A 22522-nucleotide genomic window follows, 5' to 3' on the forward strand; every position below is an offset into this window, starting at 1 on the left:
ATACTTTTAGGCGATTAATGCCCACAAAATCGTACTGAGTATATTTAAGGATGCCACTGTACAAAAGTCAAATTTTACTGTTTAAATCTGCCATTACATGAGAGTCAATCTAAAATAAAAGGGAAAGCAGAAGATTGGGAATAATGTATTCCGAGAATGGGTGAAAGTAGTGCTGGCAATAAACACCTGCATAGGAAACTGGGTCACATATGTATTTGTTTTGTTGGTAGATGGTGCCCTTGCTGATTGGGGTGAATGCAGAGATAATGGAACCCTGGATCAGGATTCCCTTGCTTGTTGTGCATGCATTCGTATTTCAACCTTTATACACAGATGGTATGCATGTCAGTCTTGTGTACAGATTATCGAGGTTGAATATTTGATCAGACATTATCCCCTGCACCTCCTCGTATCACAAAATCCAATTTATGTTAATAAATGTTCTGGATTGCATTATTGTATTGAAATGATTTTAATGTGATTTATCGTAAGTGTATGTATTTGTAGGTATTGATATTAACTGAGTTGCTTTGTAGTTTGACCCACCATCCAAGACATAAGCTTGCAAAAGCACGGGCGTTCACTTTCAAGTACAATCTACTGTTAAATTCTTATGTTTCAAATTGTCTTAGATTGAACAAGTAGCCGCAAATTCATGGGGAATGCTAGAATTTGTCAGATATAAATGTATATTTATTATGAGAGGTTTACTGCTGAAAGAAATTACAAGACCATATGTAAAACGTGTTCAATATGGCACAATCCTCTTGTGTACATAATATATTGGAGAGCATTTCATGAAAAACCGTATGTGACATGCTAATTTTTAACTTAAGCTTGAAATATGATTGTGAACTAACGTCGTCAATGTTAAATTAATAAACTGGTTTGTTTCACAGCATGAAACACACCTCTGCTACTTCTGTTAATAAAATAAATAAGTTGTCCTTAAGACTTTATCCGATGTCTAAGAGATCACTACTTTGTGGGCAGAATTTTCTAATGTTTTGTCAAAGTGTGAACTCGGGCGAGAAAAGCGAAGTGTGGACTGCTCCTGCCATGTTTCATAGACAGAAAAAAGGGTGTGTCCCACGACATCACACTGAGGGGGGGAGGGGGGGGGGCTCATAAAGAGCCTGACCTGCCAGCAGCCTCAGCTCCTGAAGGGGTCCCTGATGTAAATAGGATAAAAATAGAAAAGAGGAGCACCCCCATTGAATCCACCCCCCCCCCTCCCCAAACGGACATGGACCCCACCTCCTCCCTCCAGCCCCCCCATTGGACACGGAATCTTCCCCAGGAGACAGTGACAGGATACTGCCCAGGCAATATCCTCTGCCCTCTGGGGATTGTACTTACCTGTACACCCCCAACACGCTCTGTTGCCAGTTCCCTGTTTTTAAAAATCTGTTGTAAATCCGTTGATGTGATGTCACCCTGCAGGTGTAAGGGGACTTTTTTAATGTGGGAGGAATTACAGTGGGGAGGCCCACTAATTAGATTAAAATGTATTCAAATTGGGTTCTTGTCGTTGCATGGTGGAACCCCATTATGTCACTCGCAGGGGGTGGGGACAGGAAAATGGCATAAAAGCCATTTTAGGACTCCTTTTCCTCCACCCTCCAATTCTCTGCCCCCTCCGCATTCCCATCTGCCAAAGACTGAGGTGGAAAATTGCCCCCTTCCCCCATATCCGCAAAAGTTAAATATAGGTTTGTTGCAGTCAAGTGAGATTTGTTTTCTTTTTTCTTTATAAATTTAGAGTACCCAATTTTCTTCCAATTAATGGGCAATTTAGCGTGGCCAATCCACCTAACCTGCACATCTTGGGGTTGTGGGAGCGAAACCCAGGCAGACATGGGGAGAATGTGCAAACTCCACACGGACAGTGACCCAGGGCAGGGATTCGAACCTGGGTCCTCAGCGCCGTAGTCCCAGTGCTAGCCACCGTGCTGCCCTGAGCTCTGTTTTCTTTGACAATGCTGTAAGCTCGTGGAGTCACCTGGATATGTTCATTGAACCCTGAAAGAAATGAAAAGGTTTGAGAATTTGCTTATGATATCCCATGTTGGTGTGATAGTCATTTAACTATGTGTAAGTTTAAAAAGTAGAATTTCTAGAAAATTACAGGAAACGTAAAGTTATACCTTCTCCTCCTGGGACAGACTTTAACAAATTGCAAAAAAAACATAATTTTGCCCATGTGAATGCCCAACTGGAAAACAAACAAGGCTATTATTTCCCTGCTTGTCTGTAGCAGTAGTGTGATGTGGCTTTCTGGTGATACCAAACCTCTTTTCTATCTGATGGTAGTCATAGACCAGTGCCAATTATTCGGTTGAGAACTGTAGACCTTTGCCTCCTTATTTTTTGTCCCCCCTTTTTGTTTTATTACTACTAAAGTAGAAACCCCTGATACTCTACTCCTTGCATGTACTTACAGTCAAGTTTAATATATATTATGCAAGAAATGACCATAACCACAGAGCCAAGCTGCATCTTGAAATCTACTCTCTGGAATTCTGCCAACCAAAATTGAAGAAAGCGGCTTCTGCTGTATGAAAAGCTGTTCACAAAGTTGCCCTTCTGTCTCCAATATATTATTTCCCATCTTTAACAATCAAAATTTTACCTTCTCTGTTCTCTATTTTTATCTCTTGGTTTTCATTAACTTTGGACTTTTTGGTTTTGCTTTTTCACAAGCTATTTTAGGCTGAATCAATAATATACTCTGGGAAGTCAAATAATATACTCTGACAAATTAAATGGTCTCAAGTAGTGGGTGCCGGGAACCCGCTGCTGGAGGAGGTGGTGGAAGCAGGGACGATAGTGATGTTTATGGGGCATCTTGACAAATACATGAATAGGATGGGAATAGAGGGATAAGGACCCAGGAAGTGTAGAAGATTTTAGTTTAGACGGGCAGCATGGTCGGCGCAGGCTTGGAGGGCCGAAGGGCCTGTATCTGTGCTGTACTTTTCTTTGTTCTTTGTTCTTTACTTATTGCTTACACATCAAGCAACTCAAACCACTTTGCACTGATTCTTAATTCACAGGATTCTTGCAGCTTCTAAATGACTCTCATTGAGGCTAACCACATCTGTCCCTTTGTTGTACACCAACACAAAAACTTTATCTAGAATATTCCCATTCCTGTTCTAAGAATATTGATGTGAAAATTTCTGCTTTGAAACATATGAAAGTTCCCTCCCTAATATGAAGGGAATCACAAATATGATTTAATTGCAAGGTACAGACTAGCTGCCAAAACTGCTTTAGTTAGTTCTGCGTTGGAATAGACTGACCTCTATGCAGCAAACACAAAGTGAGGCAGTGCTTACTCTCAGCATTAAATAAGAAGTTTTGTGCATGTGCAGCATTCGAGAAACTTTCCAACTGAAATGGGATTTCAAATAGAAGTTTAAGCAATAATTTTCATTTTTATGTAAACCAATTATTTTAATTTGATGACTCACACTTCGTATGAAAGCTATGCATATGAAGAATACAAAACCGTGCGCACATCTATTTTAAATACATCACCCACCCCGTCCCAATTCAGAGATTAACTTTGAAAGCAGAAAAGCTATAAACGCATGAAGCGAGAGCAGTGCAGTTCTGAAACCTTCCATGTTGATCACATTCCATACATGCTATTCTACAGAAAAGAAATAGTGATTTCATGGAAAATTATAAAGGAGGAAAAGTACACTACTGATTTTAAATGGAATACAAATGCACCATTTCCTTTAATGTACTTATACGACAGGTACTGAAGTGGTTTAAAATTGAGCAACCTGGTAATACTTATATGACTAAACAATGTTTTACAGATGGTGCTTTCTGTATTTCCCAGTTTTGCCTTATTTCTGTACCCTTATTATCATAAATTATCTTCTCAGAAATATTTCCCAGACAGGGACAGTGTAGCTTTAGTAATTGTTGAAAACTCAAAATAAGTGCATCATTTGATGGTTTTATATTAAAACATTCAAAATTTCACTGCAACCATTAAAAAACAAAGCACCGTTTTTGGGGCTGCCGTGTGTTTAGCCGCATTCTGCCCCACCATCCTTTGTGACCCCGAAACCCAGATATCCAAGTGGACGTTCAAGAAGCTCCGCTTCTCCTCCCAAGGCCAGCATTAGCGTCGGAAACAGAAGGCAAAGACTCACGAATGAGGCATTCCAGTGAAAAATGTATTTCTGCGTGCCATCAAGGCAGGTAAAGATGCTTTTCAGATGCCCTTGCTATTGTTTACTTAGCTAGAACTGTGTGGTCAAGAGCAATTTCCAACCTTATTCGATTATTCTAACGTTACCATGCTTGATTGCAAGTGAATGTGAAGTGTTTAATCAAAAATAAAAAGGTTTACTTGGCCATAATTAAATTAAATGGAGCTAAGAATTGATTGGGGGGAGGGGTGGATAAGGCCTGTATGTAGATTGAAATTATAGATGGACTAGGTATCCTCCCTTTATTCAGTCAACCTTTAGTATGTCATGGGTTAGTCACCATAAAATGGACATAATATGTTCTTAAAATTGTATTAGAATCTAGTGATTTTTCTTTCGGTCAAACTGTCCATATTTTAGAAATCATCTTCTCCTCTCCCTTTTCCTTGTAGAAATAGTTTGATCATCCTGTCAATGTATGTACATTTGAGAACTATTTGTTTTCAGTTCAACCATTTTTTCCTCTTCAGGGCAATGTAACAAAGTGATTCTTGCATGTATACTCGTACATCAAGTATCCAGCAATGTTACATTGTCAGTAATGGTGTAAAATGGAGATGTGAGCCCTGACATTGTGGGTGCAAACTAGATATCTGTTTTTGTGACGTGATGGTATTCCTAACAGTAAACCATTTATTTCTGTAAAATCGTGGTTCAACTGCAAGGCAATGTGAAGGTCAGGACGTGTGTAGTAAGGAAGATGCAAGATTGCCATTTAAAAAGATGTGTTGCATCCATCCCAGATTGAGACAACCTCCTCTTTCTCAAAAGTGCTAACGCATGCTGGGACATGTTCTTCCCCTTTATGCCATGGAAGCACATAACAAACAAGGAAACCACTTGACCCTTCATGCCTGTGCCAGTTCTTTGAAAGCACTTTCTAATTAGTTCTGCTCCCCATCTCGGTCCCTAAAGCCCAGAAAATGTTTCCTTTTCAGTTATATGTACAATTCTATACAATTCTATTTTGCAAGTTACTATTAAATCTTTTCAGGCTGTGATTTCCCAATGAGAGTCTGGATGGTGAGTGTCAGCAATATATTTCAATTACAAATACAAGACGTGGTGATTATCATGCACCACTAGTCACTTGTGTACCATGCAACAAAAGGTTTGCTAAACCCTTCATTTCCCTGCTTCTCCACCAAACTTAAAAGAATCAAGTTTAATTTCCCATAAATTTAAACTCTGAATAATGTCTTCACCTTTGAAGAGAAGAACCTTTTTGTGCTAGTGAATAGCTAGCAATAGCTGGCATAAACTGCTTCAGGAATCTTGCTTGCCATTTTTCCCTGCCTTTCTGTTTAGAAACTAAAATGGCAAAAAGGAAAAATCTGGTTTCTTCTTTCAAATCCAGTGACGATAACAAATAGTATATTGTGAAATGTTTGTGTTGTTTTGGAATAGTTATAAAATTTAAAGCTGAGCTTGTGATTTTTTTTTCTTTAGTTAGCCTTCTCAAAAAAGGTGTACAGGCTTACGTGGTATCTTTAAGGAAGGAATTCTGCATTAAATGGCTTGCTTGGAACAATGAACTGGTGACTGAAAATTTTTATTATCCTGTTTCTGTAAACTGTTGATGTGTTAACAGTATTAACATTGGAAAATGTTTTGAGGTATACAGTCTAAATTCCTCTGGTCTCTCCAGGGGAATAAGGAAGCTGTTCTCTTTATTTTCTTGTGTATGTTCCTTGCTTATGATGCACATGCTAAATGTATTAAATGCGTATGAAAAAAAAAGCCAGTGCAACATTTATACCTTACAGGTCTATCCTCCTTGATGCCGCCGTCTTATTTAATATTGGGTTAGCAAGCACACCAAAAGATCACAGCTATTGCTGTGTTGTGGTAACACATTACAATAGTGTCTTGTAATTACACTCTGGTTTGCAGCTCCATTATGAGGACTGTCTGCTGCCAGTTCAGTAACCCTGTATTTTGCACAGATAGGTGAGGGACATCACATGTTACGGGATGAGAGCTGTTCTTTTAACTTGTCTGTGGAATTAAGTTTTGTTTTTCTCCATGAAATATTACTTCTCCATTCAATCCCTTTCTTTGAATGTAACTAAAACAGTACCCTTTAAGAGTTCTTTAAATTATCTATTTAAAATGTTGGCTTAATTATGAACTGGACAAAAATTTGTCTGAGTGCCCCCTTCTATTTCTCATCTACATGGTTCCCTTCGATGCCCTTTCAAATGTACGACATTAGTTTTTGCATGGTTCCAGATGATACCCTGCTCTACCTCTTTTGAGTCATCCACTCTTGCTAAATTATCAGACAGGTTAACTGAAATCCACTGCTGGATGAGCATGATTTTCCTCCAATTAAATATTGGGAAGACAGAAGCTATTGGGCGGGATTCTCCCATGCCGCGCCATATGGGAGAATTGCCGTTCGCGCCATTTTTTCCCGCGGTGCCGGTCCGACGCCAGCAGGCGATTCTCCAAGGAGCGGAGAATCTCCGCCATTTGCTCCGGCGCATTTGACGGGGCACCAGTCGCGGGCCGCTGTCTGTGGCCCGCTGATTTTCCGGCCTTGATGGGCCGAGCGGCCGCGCGGAAACGGCACAGTCCCACTGGCGCCGTTCACACCTGCTCGCAGCCGGCGGGAACTCTGCGCGTAGAGTCGGGGGGTGGCCTGTGGGGTGGGGCAAAATGCTCCTTCACCGGGATGGGCCTCCGATGGGGTCTGGCTCGCGATTGGGGCCCACCGATCGGCGGGCCGGGCTCTCCATCCCCTGCCCTATTTTATTACGTGGCCGGCCCCTGAACCTCCACGCCATGTTGGATCGGGGCCAGCGCGTTGAGGAAGTCCCCCGCGCATTCACGGGTTGGCGCGGCCCAACCGCGCATGCGCAGGTTGGTGCGGCGCCACTGCGCATGCGCGGTTTGGCGTGGCGCCACTGCACATGCACGGGTTGGCGCTGCGCCCAGTTGCTGCTAGGAAGGGAGGCTGGAGCGGCGTAAACCGCTCCAGCACTGTGCTGGCCCCCTGTGGGGGCCAGAATCGGTAGTGCCCGCGCCCGTTTTGCGCCGTCGTGAAACGCGATGGCATTCACGACGGCGCAAACACTCTGTCTCCATTTCGGAGAATCGCGCCCATTGTTTTTAGTCTTCCCTCGATTAAGCCAGTCTGCTTGCAACATTGGTGTCATATTTGATCCGGGAGGATTCTGTCCTTCTATTCGTTATCATTAAATTGTCTACATCCATCTCCATAACATCGCCCTACTTCATTCCTCTCTCAGTTCATTTTTTATTCTTTTATGGGATGTGAGCATCACTGGCAAGGCCAGCATTTGTTACTCATCTCTAATTGCCTTTGAGAAGGTGCTGGCGGTGAGCCACCATCTTGAACTGCTGCAACCCATCTGGTGCAGGTACATCTACATTACTTGTTAGGAAGGGAGTTCAAAGATTTTGACCCAACAGCAGTGAAAGTGTAGAAATATAATTCCAAGTCAGAGTGGTGTGTGGCTTGGAGAGGAAGTTGCAAGTGGTCGTGTTCCTATGCATCTGTCAACCTTACCCTAGGTAGTAGAGATTAGGGGTTTAGAAGATGCTATTATAAAAAAATAAGAACATAAGAACTAGGAGCAGGAATAGGACATCTGGCCCCTCGAGCCTGCTCCGCCATTCAATGAGATCATGGCTGATCCTTTTTGAACTCGGCTCCACTTTCCGGCCCGAACACCATAACGCTTAATCCCTTTATTCTTCAAAAAACTATCTATCTTTAGCTTAAAATCATTTAATGAAGGGGCCTCAACTGCTTCACTGGGCAAGGAATTCCATAGATTCACAACCCTTTCGGGGAAGAAGTTCCTCCTAAGCTCAGTCCTAAATCTACTTCCCCTTATTTTGAGGCTATGTCCCCTAGTTCTGCTTTCACCTACCAGTGGAAACAACCTGCCCGTATCTATTCCCTTCATAATTTTATATGTTTCTATAAGATCCCCCCCTCATCTTTCTAAATTCCAACGAGTACAATCCCAGTCTACTCAACCTCTCCTCGTAATCCAACCCCTTCAGCTCTAGTATTAAACTAGTGAATCTCCTCTGCACACCCTCCAGTGCCAGTACGTCCTTTCTCAGGTAAGGAGACCAAAACTGAACACAATACTCCAGGTGTGGCCTCACTAACACCTTATACAATTGCAGCATAACCTCCCTAGTCTTAAACTCCATCCCTCTAGCAATGAAGGGCAATACTCCATTTGCCTTCTTAATCACCTGTTGCACCTGTAAACCACCTTTTTGCGACACCTGCACTAGCACACCCAGGTCTCTCTGCACAGCGGTATGTTTTAATATTTTTAACATTTAAATAATAATCCCTTTTGGTATTATTCCTACCAAAATGGATAACTTCACATTTGTCAACATTGTATTCCATCTGCCAGACCCTAGCCCATTCACTTAACCTGTCCAAATCCCTCTGCAGACTTCCGGTATCCTCTGCACTTTTTGCTTTACCACTCATCTTAGTGTCGTCTGCAAACTTGGACACATTGCACTTGTTCCCCAACTCCAAATCATCTATGTAAATTGTGAACAATTGTGGGCCCAACACTGATCCCTGAGGGACACCACTAGCTACTGATTGCCAACCAGAGAAACACCCATTAATCCCCACTCTTTGCTTTCTATTAATTAACCAATCCTCTATCCATGCTACTACTTTACCCTTAATGCCATGCATCTTTATCTTATGCAGCAATCTTTTGTGTGGCACCTTGTCAAAAGCTTTCTGGAAATCCAGATATACCACATCCATTGGCTCCCCGTTATCTACCGCACTGGTAATGTCCTCAAACAATTCCACTAAATTAGTTAGGCACGACCTGTCCTTTATGAACCCATGATGCGTCTGCCCAATGGGACAATTTCCATCCAGATGCCTCGCTATTTCTTCCTTGATGATAGATTCCAGCATCTTCCCTACTACCGAAGTTAAGCTAACTGGCCTATAATTACCCGCTTTCTGCCTACCTCCTTTTTTAAACAGTGGTGTCAAGTTTGCTAATTTCCAATCTGCCGGGACCACTCCAGAGTCTAGTGAATTTTGGTAAATTATCACTAGTGCATTTGCAATTTCCCTAGCCATCTCTTTTAGCACTCTGGGATGCATTCCATCAGGGCCAGGAGACTTGTCTACCTTTAGCCCCATTAGCTTGCCCATCACTACTTCCTTAGTGATAACAATCATCTCAAGGTCCTCACCTGTCATAGCCTCATTTCCATCAGTCACTGGCATGTTATTTGTGTCTTCCACTCAGAAAACCGACCCAATTCCTCAGCCATTTCCTCATCTCCCATTATTAAATCTCCCTTCTCATCCTCTAAAGGACCAATATTTACCTTAGCCACTTTTTTTTGTTTTATCTATTTGTAGAAACTTTTACTATCTGATTTTATATTCTGAGCAAGTTTACTCTCATAATCTTTCTTACTCTTCTTTATAGCTTTTTAGTAGCTTTCTGTTGCCCCCTAACGATTTCCCAGTCCTCTAGTGTCCCACTACTCTTTGCCACTTTGTATGCTTTTTCCTTCAATTTGATACTCTCCCTTATTTCCTTAGCTATCCACGGTCGATTTTCCCTCTTTCTACCGTCCTTCCTTTTTGTTGGTATAAACCTTTGCTGAGCACTGTGAAAAATCGCTTGGAAGGTTCTCCACTGTTCCTCAACTGTTTCACCATAAAGTCTTTGCTCCCAGTCAGCACGGTAGCATAGTGGTTAGCACAATGGGTGGGCAGCACGGTAGCATTGTGGATAGCACAATTGCTTCACAGCTCCAGGGTCCCAGGTTCAATTCCGGCTTGGGTCACTGTCTGTGCGGAGTCTGCACATCCTCCCAGTGTGTGTGTGGGTTTGCTCCGGGTGCTCCGGTTTCCTCCCACAGTCCAAAGATGTGCAAGTTAGGTCGATTGGCCATGATAAATTGCCCTTAGTGTTGGGTGGGATTACTGGGTTATGGGGATAGGGTGGAGGTGTTGACCTTGGGTAGGGTGCTCTTTCCAAGAGCTGATGCAGACTCAATGGCCTCCTTCTGCACTGTACATTCTATGATCTATGAATTGCTTCACAGCTCCAGGGTCCCAGGTTCGATTTCTGGCTTGGGTCACTGTCTGTGCGGAGTCTGCACGTTCTCCCCGTATGTGCGTGGGTTTCCTCCGGGTGCTCCGGTTTCCTCCCACGGTCCAAAGATCCGCAGGTTAGGTGGTGGCCATGCTAAAATTGCCCTTAGTGTTGGGTGGGGTTACTGGGTTATGGGGATAGGGTGGCGGTGTTGACCTTGGGTAAGGTGCTCTTTCCAAGAGCCGGTGCAGACTCGATGGGCCGCTTGGCCTCCTTCTGCACTGTAAATTCTATGAAATTCAGTCTACCTTAGCTAGCTCTTCCCTCATCCCATTGTAATCTCCTTTGTTTAAGCACAAAACACTAGTGTTTGATTTTACCTTCTCACCCTCCATCTGTACTTTAAATTCCACCATATTACGATTGCTCCTTCCGAGAGGATCCCTAACTATGAGATCATTAATCAATCCTGTCTCATTACACAGGACCAGATCTAGGACCGCTTGTTCCCTCGTAGGTTCCATTACATACTATTCTAGGAAACTATCACAGATACATTCTATAAATTCCTCCTCCAGGCTGCATTGACTGACCTGGTTAAACCAATCAACATGTCGATTAAAATCCTCCCATGATAATTGCTGTACCATTTCTACATGCATCAGTTATTTCTTTGTTTATTGCCTGCCCCACCATAATGTTACTATTTGGTGGCCTATAGACTACTCCTATCAGTGACCTTTTTCGCCTTCCTATTCCTGATTTCCACCCAAATGGATTCAACCTTATCCTCCATAGCACCGATGTCATCCCTTACTACTGCCCGTATGTCATCCTTAAATAACAGAACTACACCACCTCCTTTACCATCCACTCTGTCCTTCCGAATAGTTTGATACCCTTGGATATTTAACTCCCAATCGTGACCATCCTTTAACCATGTTTCAGTAATGGCCACTAAATGATAGTCATTCACGATGATTTGTGCCATCAACTCATTTACCTTATTCCAAATACTACGAGCATTCAGGTAAAGTGCACTTATGTTGGCTTTTATACCTCTGTTTTGAATCTTAACACCTTGATTAGTAACCTCTCCTAAGTTATTTTTCCTCTTAACGTTTCTCCTAATTTTCCTTGTCATTGAACCCATATCTTCATGTAACAACCTGCCGCCTCGCTTTCCATTTATGTTTTTACTTCCCGTTTTATTCCTTTTAGTATTACTGGGCCTATTCACTGAGCTCCCCTCAGTCACTGTACCTTGTACTGTCGCCCTTTTTTATTTTTGACTATGGCTTCTCTGCCTTATACTTTCCCCCTTACTGCCTTTCGTTTCTGCTCTTGTTTTACTACCTTCCCACTTCCTGCATCGTTTCCCATCCCCCTGCCATATTAGTTTAAACACTCCCCAACCACTCTAGCAAATAGCCCCCCATGGACATCAGTTCCAGTCCTGCCCAGGTGTAACCCGTCCAGTTTGTACAGGTCCCGCCTCCCCCAGAACCCGTCCCAATGCTCCAGGAATCTGAAACTCTCCCCATGACACCATCTCTTCAGCCACATATTCATCCTATATATCCTGTCATTTCTACTCTGACTAGCACGTGGCACCGGTAGTAATCCTGTGATCACCACCTTCGAAGGTCCGATTTCTTAACTTCCTTCCTAGATCCCTGAATTCTGCTTTTAGGACCTCATCCCTTTTTTTTACCTATGTCGTTTGTACCGATGTGTACCACGCCCACTGGCTGTTCACCCTCCCCCTCCAGAATGTTCTGTACCCGCTCCGAGACATCCTTGACCCTAGCACCAGGGAGGCAACATACCATCCTGGAGTCTTGTTTGCGGCCACAGAAACGCCTGTCTATTCCCCTTACAATTGAATTAGCCTGTAACTATTGCACTGTCACACTTATCACCCCTCCCGTCTGCAACAGAACCAACCGTGGTGCCACAAGTTTGGCTCTTGCTGTTTTCCCCTGAGAGGCCATTCCCCTCAACAGTATCCAAAGCGGTATATCTGTTCTGCAATGAAATGGCCACAGGAGACTCCTGCACTACCTGCCTTGCTCTCTTGCTCTGTCTGGTGGTCACCCATTCCCTTCCTGCCTGTGGAGTCTGAGCCTGCGGCATGACCACCTCTCTATATGTGCTATCCACGATGCTCTCCGCTCGTGGATGCTCCACAGTGTCTCCATCTGCCGCTCCAGCTCTGAAACTCGAGCTTCCAGGAGCTGCAACTGGAGACACTTCCAGCACACATGCTGACCCTGGGGATTGGAACTGTCCCCAGCCTCCCACATGGAGCAAAAGGAGCAGACCACGCCTTGGAGCTGTCCTGCCATGATTTATTCTTTTAAATTAAATTTTTGAAATTAAACTTTAAAAAGAAGTTTTTGTGTTGGATTATATCCAATTTCCTGTATACTATTTAATTAGCTTTATCCCTGAATATTTATCTTGCTTGATCTGACAACAAATTCAATAGTTATTTAATTGAAATTAAAAAACTTATTTAAATCAACTTAAAAATAGTAATTTAAATCAACCCAAAATAGTTATTTAAGTGAGATTAAAAAATTTAAAAATAGTAATTCAAATCAACTTAAAAATAGTAATTTAAATCAAATTAAAACTAGTAATTCCACAAATATTCAAATTTAGCCCAGTCTGCCTTTCAGCCAATCAGGTCACAGTCTCCTGTGACGTCACTTTACCTGTTTTTTTTTTTCAATATGAAATAAACAAACAGACAAGCAGCTGTCCTACCCGCAGCAGTGTCCCGCGCAGGTCCGCTGCTCTCTGCTCCTGGAAGGTAAGTGAAGGCCTCAAACCTGGCGCTGCCTTTATCCTCTCCCCTGCAGCAGTGTCCCGTGCAGGTCCACTCCTCTCTGCTCCCGGAAGGTAAGTGAAGGCCTCGAGCCTGGCCCTGCCTTTATCCTCTCCTCTGCAGCAGTGTCCCGTGCAGGTCTGCTCCCAGAAGGTAAGTGAAGGCCTCGAGCCTGGCACTGTCTTTTATCCTCTCCCCTGCAGCACTGTCCCGCGCAGGTCCGCTCCTCTCTGCTCCCAAGAAGCCTTGGCGAGTTGTTGCTGTGCATCTTGCAAATGATGCACACTGCTGCCACTATGTATCAACGGTGGAGGGAGCAAATATTTAAGATGTTGCATGGGGACCCAATTGAGTTGGCTGTTTTGTCCTGGATGATGTTGTGCTTCTTGAATGTTGTTAGAGCAGCACTCATTCAGACAAGTGGAGAGTATTCCATCACACATCTGACTTGTGCCTTGTAGATGATGAACAGGCTTTGAGGAGTCAAGGGTGAGTTACTCACCAAACAATTCCCAGCCTCTGACCTCTTGTAGGTGCAGTATTTATATTTCTGGTCAGTGATAATGTCTAGGATGTAGAAAGTGGAATTCAGCAGTGGTAATTCCATTGAATGTCAAGAGATGATCATTGCCTGGCACTTGTGTGGCTTGAATTTTCCTTGCCACTTTACCAAGTCTGAATGTTCTCCAGGTCTTGCTTGCATATGAACATGGATTGCTTCAGTACCTGCGGAGCAGTGAATGGTACTGAACACCCCAGTCATCAACGAACATCCCCATTTCTGACATGATGGAAGGAAGGTCATTGACGAAGCAGATGAAGACAGTCCTTAATTCATGCCTTTCGAACCTCCAGCCTCGACTATTCTAACACACTCCTGGCTGGTCTCCAACGGTCTATCCACTTGAAACCTAATTTAGGAATAAAACTGTGCTTGTACAGGTAAGTGGGGTAGAATGATACAGCGTTTCAGAAATCAATCACATTTAAAAGCATACTTAGCCAGACTTGGGAGAATATTGAAAAGAAATAGTGTAATGTAGAAAGTGTGGTTAAGAACAGGTTCACTTTTCATTCCAGAATGTTTTCTTCCAAATAGTCTTTGACCGGGGGTTACAGTGGGTGCTTATTTAGATGTTGAAGCCACAAACAGAGAATTGGGAGGATGCATAGATTGGGAGGATGCATAGGGCAGCACGGTAGCATTGTGGATAGCACAATTGCTTCACAGCTCCAGGGTCCCAGGTTCGATTCCGGCTTGGGTCACTGTCTGTGCGGAGTCTGCACATCCTCCCCGTGTGTGCGTGGGTTTCCTCCGGGTGCTCCGGTTTCCTCCCACAGTCCAAAGATGTGCAGTTAGGTGGATTGGCCATGATAAATTGCCCTTAGTGTCCAAAATTGCCCTTAGCGTTGGGTGGGGTTACTGGGTTATGGGGATAGGGTGGAGGTGCGGACCTTGGGTAGGGTGCTCTTTCCAAGGGCCGGTGCAGACTCGATGGGTCGAATGGCCTCCTTCTGCACTGTAAATTCTATGATACACAAATTACAATGTGGCAACAAACTGTTTGACCCAACTGATCCGTACCCGGGGAGGAACTAATGAATGAACACATTAAAGAAATTAACAATTCTTTTTTGTGCAGCTGGACAAAGGGTTGTAAATTTGAATACTTGAGTTCAAATTGCACTTTTATGAACAAGTTCAAATGTAACTCTTTGCTGATGTATATATTAAATATCCATCGCCTGAATTTAGAAATTTTATAGCAGCGGATAAGGATTATCGGACTGATAGCTGTATCTGTTAATAATGCAGAAGTGGTACTGAGCTGTGTGCATTTTGTAATGAAGGACCTTGTAACTAAGTTCTCAGCAGAAACGGATCTTTACTGTGACGGTGTAAAAGGTCACTGACTGTCCTGCCATCAGGAATAGAATATTTGTGTGCTGAATACTCCATTTATGTTGGCTGTCTCCGTTGTACATGCTGTTTTTTTGTTTAAATGGTCGATTTTCCGTATCACTTATGTTACATTGCAGTGTAGTTACCGCAAGAACCTTGATAAAAGAAGCTTTGTGAAGCCCATTCAGCTACATGCTAAACATTGAAACAGAGTGTTTAGTGTAAAAACAAATTGAAGTTTAGTTTTTGTGAAATAAAAATACATAATCACTGTTATGAACATCCAAAGTAAATATTTTTAGAAGATTTAATATTCATTAAATGTGTTGGCAGGCATTTATTACCAGTTACTATCCTGTTCTCATTGAAAAAAAATATTTATCTGAATGTCTGCTCTTTTCCTATTTAAATAAAAAACTTTTCATGTGTTGTGATCAGCTGCTTTCTGTGGCAGGATGAATGACCTTCTCGGTGTATATTTGGTTTCTTCACATGTTCCTATCCATCAACTGGGTGGCACGGTGCATAGTGATTAGCACTGTTGCTTCACAGCATCAGGGACCTGGATTCGATTCCAGGCTTGGGTCATTGTCTGTGTGGAGTCTGCACGTTCTTCGTGTGTCTGCATAGGTTTCCTCCGGGTGCTCCGGTTTCCAAAAGACAGACTTGTTAGGTGAATTGGACATTCTAAATTCTCCCTCAGTGTACCCGAACAGGCGCCGGAATGTGGCGACTAGGGGATTTTCACAGTAACTTCATTGCAGTGTTAATGTAAGCCAATTTGTGACAATAATAAAGATTATTTTTAAAAATGGATTTGATTTTTACATTTCAATCCAAAACATTTTTCATCTAGTTTCATGCTGTTCACCTTTGCATCTTTTACCAGTTACATTTTATTTTGATAAAGAGCTTCCTAAACTTTCTGTAAACCATCTTGTTTGAAGTGTTTATTGTATACTGCTAAGAAATACTTAATGCTGGAGCAATTTACCGCAGTTTTATGCTACGTTAATACTATCTTGAAGCTTGAGTTTGTTTGAGACAGATGATATCTTGTACTATAACAAATGCTATTATTGCTTTTCATCGAAAGCAAGGTTTTAATCCCACCATTGTGTATCCGATTGTTAGATTAACCATATTTGGACTAATTTGTTTCTTTGTGAATCTTCAGTTATCTCTTCCTTTGTCTTTTCAGATAGCGGTAGTAACTCACCACTCCCTAAGTATGCTTCATCACCCAAACCAAACAACAGCTATATGTTCAAAAGAGAACCTCCAGAGGGATGTGAGAAAGTGAAGGTCTTTGAGGAAATTGCGTAAGTATTTATTCCTTTTCTTCTTCTATAAAATTATTTTATTGCTAGTTACTGTTGGAAATTATCTAAACACACTGCACCCATTTGGGATTAAATAACATTATATTTTTAGAATCTTGCAAAAAGTATTAGAACATCCTATAACAAACTAGGAAAGATAAAAGAATTGCAGATGGTTTGGAATCTACTTTTACATGGGTGTTATCATATCTAAATACAAGTTCAAGTTCTTTATTGGACATGGACATTAAAAAATATTTGGTAACTAAAAAGAGCATAAATGCCTAGAGATTCTTTTCAGGTTTCTTACCGGTAAATATGATGCTGACTTCAATGAGATGCTGATATGTAGCTACTCTTTCATACACACAAGAGGACTACAACTGGCACATATTGAATATTCTTTTGTACCAAGGAATGAAACTCAATTCCCGATGAGATATTTTGCAATAAAATCTCTGGTAGAGATTATAACTGCATATTAAATTGAAAACAACTGGATTGCAGAATATCAATCTAAGAGATCAGATCAAGAGCAGTATTTATACAGAATTGTTACAGCACAGGATGATGCCAATTGACCGGTTGTGTTTGTGCCAGTTCTCTGCAGGAACATTTTGCCTAATACCATTCCCCTGCCTTCTCCCTGTATACCTGCACATTGTGCTTTCTCAGATAACAATGCAACTTCCTCTTGAATGCCTCAATTGAATCTACCTTCCCACACTTTCGGACAGTGCATTCCAGATCCCAATTGCTTGCTGTATGAAGAAGCTTTTCCTCCTGCTGTCATTCTTTCTTTTACCAATTACCTTGAATCTGTGCCCTCTTGTTCTTAATCCCTCCACCAGTGGCAACAGTTTTTCCCTATCTGTCCAAACCTCTGAAGATCTTGAATACCTCTATCAAATCTCCTCTTGGTTTTTCCGATCTATCTCCGTAACTGAAGTTCCTCATTCCCAGGACCATTCTCGTGAATCTTTTCCGCACTAATGCCTTCACATCTTTACTAAATTGTGGCATCTGGAACAGGACGCTATACTTCAGTTGAGGCCGAACCATATGAGGCCAAAACTGTATGAGTTTAAGATCACTTTCTTACTTGTCTATTCTTTGCTCCTATTAGTATAGCATAGTATATATGATGTACATGTTTTTAAGACTCTCTCAGCCTTTCCTGCCACTTTTATCGATCCATGCACGCATACACCCAGGTCCATCTGCTCCTGCAACCCTTTCTGAATTGTATCCTTTATTTTCTATTGTTTCTTCACATGGTTCCTACATTTCTCTGCATCGAAGTTCATCTGCCACGTGTTCGCCCATTCTATCAACTTTTGAAGTTCTACACTATCCTCCTCATAGTTCACAATACTTCCAAAGAGAAAATTATGGAAAATCTCAGGTCTGACAGCATCTGGAGGGAGAGAAAAGAGCTGACGTTTCAAGTTCAGATGACCCTTTGTCAAAGCTGTGATTTGACAAAACTTTGACAAAGGGTCATCTGGACTCGGAACGTTAGCTCTTTTCTCTCTCTACAGATGCTGCCAGGCCTGTTGAGATTTTCCAGCGTTTTCTCTTTGGTTACAGATTCCAGCATCCGCAATAATTTGCTTTTATCACAATACTTCCAAGTCTCATATCAGCAGTAAATTATGAAATGAGACTCTGTACACCAAGTCTTGATCATTAATAAATATGAAGAGTGAGGATCCCAACACCAACCCCTGGGGAACTCTACTAAAAACTTTACTCCAGTTCAAAAAAACATCCATTAACCCAGTGTTTTTCTAACTTTCCCCAGGACCCATGTTTGCCAACTGGCCAACCTTTGGGGCCCACGCCGACCAACCTTTGGGACCCATGCCATATTCGCATACCCAGTCTATCTTGAGTCAAGGCAGTAATTGAGATACTAAGGTTTTCTTGTCCCTGACAAGGGAGGGAAAGAAAATCATAGAATCCCTACAGTGCAGAAAGAGGCCATTCAGCCCATCGAGTCTGCACCAACCCTCCGAAAAAGGACTCCACCCAAGCTCACTCCCCCTGCCTATCCCAATAATCCCTTAAACTAACCTACTCATCTTTTTCAACATTAATGAGCAATTTAGCATGGCCAATCCATCTAACCTGCACAACTTTGGACTGAGGGAGGAAACCGGAGCACCCAGAGGAAACCCGTGCAGACACTGGGAGAAGGTACAAACTCCACACAGCCACCCAAGCCGGGATTGAACCCAGGTCCCTGGAGCTGTGAGGCTGCAGTGCTAACCACTGTGCTTATGTGCCACCCACATCTGTGTTTCCTGTTCTTAATCACTATTCAGTAGCCCCTGGTGCACTGAATTTATGTCAGCATTGAGTGAGCACAGGATAATTGAGCTAACCAACCCCCAAAATGCGAAGTACCTGACTTTAAAACAAACATTACTGGAAATATTCAGCAGATCAGACAGCACCTGATGGCTGTGAAGGAAGGTCATCGACCTGAAACGTTCAGCCTTTTCTTTTTTTATCATTGAACATGCTGCCTGGCTGGCTGAGTATTTATAGGGTTCAACGTTTGTATTATGAAACACATAGTCTGAGGTAATGTTTTGCTGTTTTAATTATTACTCGCAGAAACGCAGCTCAAAGCTAACATGAAGGGTAAGAGAAAGTAAAAGGTGTATCCTTTTTCAGACATCCTTCTCTTTCTCAGCGACGTGGAGTCTTCCATATTCCAAGTGTTGAAACCGCTGAGATTTAACTGGATGAGTTGTGTGATTGAGTACACAGGCATGTGAAATCAGCACAGTGGGCAGGCATTTAATTAAAAAGAGAGAGAGAGAGAGAAGGGACTGACAGTTTTCGTGGCCTTTGCAGGAGGGGTTAAAAACAAATATGCACAGTCACAAAACAGTCTGAATCTCATTTGCAGATCTATCTAAACAGTCCCAATGCTCAATTATATTCAGTATTTAGAACTAAATTTCGGATAGGACCATCTGAATTTGTCTCCGAGCTAATGTGCAATTTCACCTTGATCATTTAACGAGAGTAGGTGATTCCCTCCCTTGTCAATAGACAGAATAATCGATTAGCTACGATATTTATGATCTTGCCAATCCTACCCTTCAATAGAGAAGTTGCCTCCCCCTTTTTAACAATTTGGTAGGTTAATCAAGTGCCACCTAAAACACCCATCACTCACCAGGGCCTGAGCTTTATCACATTTTTAGGCAGATACGCGAAGCACAATTAGGGAAGGATTTTAAGATATAAAGAATAGTTCTGTTCTGACCTACAGTAGTTCACATATGGTCACTTCCCCCGAGTTGTAGTCACTCCATCGTAATCGTCCTGATAAATGTATGTCCATCAGCTCCTATGTCTCCAAAACCAATTACAGTATTTAAAATTATTAAAGGAGAAATATTGATAAACATGAATCTAGTACAATAAGCCAGAATTCCTAACGGTCAAATCTGTCCTCATTGTAATCTGTTGTTTTCGGAGAGGACTAACTTGACATTTTAGGTAGGATTTTCCCTGCGGGCTTCTGAATGCAGCCATTGGGAAACTCTGCCTTAGCGGCTGATGGGCGCAGCGAGAAACAATTTGATCCTGCCTCCGCAGCCCTTCTGACACCTGCTCGCGACCCACCCACTTTGAAAAACACTGCATTAACCATTACTCTTCTTTTCTATCATGATGCTACTGTCCCTTTTATTCCATGAGCTATCCATTTGCGTGCAGATTTATTGTGCAGCACTCTATCAAATGCCTTCTGCAAGTCCATGAACAGCACAGAAACAGCATTACCTTAATCAGCCCTTTCTGTTATCTCACCAAACACCTCTAAGTAAGTTAAATGTGATTTGCTCTTAACAAATCCATACTGTTTCCTTTATTAACCCACATTTCCCCAAATGACTATTAATTTTGTCCCGAATTATAATTTCCAGAACTTTTTCCATTACTGAGATTAAACTGACTGATCTGTGATTCCTGGACTTATCTTTGACACACTTTTCTAAACAAGGATATAGCATTTACAATTCTTCAGTCCTCTGGCACCACCCCTAGGTCTAAAGAAGACTGGAAAATGATGGCCAATGCCTCTACAAGTCCCACTCTCGCTTCCATTAGTATCCTTGGTTGCATCCCAGCTGATAGTGGTGCCTTGTCAGCTTTTAAGTACAGATACCTATTGAATATCTCCTCCTAATCAATTTTAAACCCTTTAAATGTGTGAACCAACTCCACTTTCGCCATGACCTGCGCAACAGCATCTTCGTTGGCAAAGATGGATGCAAAGTACTACTTCACTTCCTCAGCCATACCCCCTGACCCCATGTGTAAATCCCCCTATTGGTCCCTAATCAACCCCAATTATTCTTAGAGCACCTTTGTGCAATTTATGATTTAAAAAAAAAAAAAAAAAAAAAAAATTAATTCAAGGGATGTGGGACTATCTGGCTAGGCGAGCATTTTTACCCATCCCTAAATATCCTTGAGGACGGGGTAAAGAGCTGCTGCCATGAAACACTGCAATCCATGTGATGTAGGTACACCCAAAGTACTGACAGGAAGGGAGTTCCAGGATTTTGACCAGTGAAGGAACAGCGATATATTTCCAAGTCTGGGTGGTGAGATTCTTGGAGGGGAATTTCCAGATGTTGGCGTTTCCATGTATCGTTGCTCTTGTTTTTCTAGATGGTGGTGGTCATAGGTTTGGAAATGCTGTCTAAGGAGCCTCGGTGAGTTCCTGCAATGTAGGGCGGCACGGTGGCGCAGTGGTTAGCACTGCTGCCTACTGCGCTGGGAACCTCGGTTCGAGCCCAGCCCCAGGGGTCACTGTCTGTGTGGAGTTTGCACATTCTCCCGTGTCTGCATGGGTTTCGCCCCCACAACCCAAAGATGTGCAGATTAGGTGGATTGACCATGCTAAATTGCCCCTTAATTGGGAAAAAAATAATAATTCGATACTCCAAATTTATATTAAAAAAAGAGTTCCTGCAGTGTGTCTTGTAGATGGTGCACACTGCTGTGACTGTGCACAAGTGGTGGAGGGAGTGAATATTTGAGGATGTGCCAATCAAGTGAGCTGTTTTGCCTGGATAGTGTCAAGCTTCTTGAATGTTGTTGGAGCTGCACTCTTCCAGGTAATGGGAGAGTGTTCCATCACACAGTCTGTGTGGAGTTTGCACTTTCTCCCGTGTCGGGATGGGATGCCTTCGGGTGCTCCAGTTTCTTCCCACAATTCAAAGATTTGCAGGTTAGGTGAATTGGCTATGATAAAATTGCCCCTTAGTATCCAGAGATGTGCAGAGTAGGCGGGGTTACGGGGATAGGACGGGGATGTGGGCCTAGGTAGGATGCTCTTTTGGAGGGTCGGTGCAGACTCAATGGGCCAAATGGCTTCCTTCTGCACTGTAGGGATTCTATGATTATACTCCTGACTTATGCCTTTCAGATGTGGCCAGACGGAGGAATCAGGAGGTTTGTTACTCACCACAGGATCCCTAGCTTATGACCTGCTAATGTAGTCACAGTATTTATATGGCTATTCTAATTAAGTTTGTGGTCAATGGTAACCCCCAGGATATTGACAGTGGAGAATTCAGCGATTGTAATGCCATTGAATATGATGGGGGAATTGTTAGATTATCTCTCATTGGAGATGGTCATTGCCAGGCACTTGTGTCGTGCCAATGTTACTGGCCAGTTACCATGCCAAGTCTGGATGTTGTCCAGTTCTTCTTGTATTTGTGCATGGACTACTTCAGTATCTGAGGAGTTGCGAATGGTGCTGAACATTGTGTAATCATCAGTGAACATCCCCACTTCTGGCCTCATGATGGAAGGAAGGTCATTGATACTGTGGCTACAAGAGCAGGTCAGAGGTTGGGAATTCTCCGGTGAATACCTCACCTCCTCTCTCCCCAAAGCCAGACCACCATTTACATGTTTCAGAAGTGCGATGGAATTCTCTCCAATTGCCTCGTCAATGAAGCTCCAACAACACTCAGAAGCTGGACATGCAGGGCAACAGGGAGAAAATGGGTTGGGGATTAGTTTGGGATTGCTTTAGCAAACATTTGACACCATTACAGTGAACTGATTGGCCTTCTTTAAGAGCCATTCACTTCTATGGTACT

At 42.6% G+C, this 22522-nt stretch overlaps 1 protein-coding gene across 4 annotated transcripts in view; it reads left to right on the forward strand.

Annotated features, from left to right (window-relative positions):
* The window catches only part of glcci1a (glucocorticoid induced 1a), a 336314-nt gene that overhangs the window by 304801 nt on the left and 8991 nt on the right, over nucleotides 1–22522 (forward strand). For 3 of the 4 annotated variants that reach the window (XM_072509094.1, XM_072509092.1, XM_072509091.1), the window contains one exon: nucleotides 16259–16379. In XM_072509094.1, coding sequence (XP_072365195.1) covers nucleotides 16259–16379 — 121 coding nt within the window. Of the gene's footprint in view, nucleotides 1–5684; nucleotides 5774–16258; nucleotides 16380–22522 lie in introns of all 4 variants that reach the window. The other variant, XM_072509093.1, reaches the window with a different exon arrangement.

Source organism: Scyliorhinus torazame, chromosome 6, assembly GCF_047496885.1.
Source record: "Scyliorhinus torazame isolate Kashiwa2021f chromosome 6, sScyTor2.1, whole genome shotgun sequence".
Taxonomy (NCBI): domain Eukaryota; kingdom Metazoa; phylum Chordata; class Chondrichthyes; order Carcharhiniformes; family Scyliorhinidae; genus Scyliorhinus; species Scyliorhinus torazame.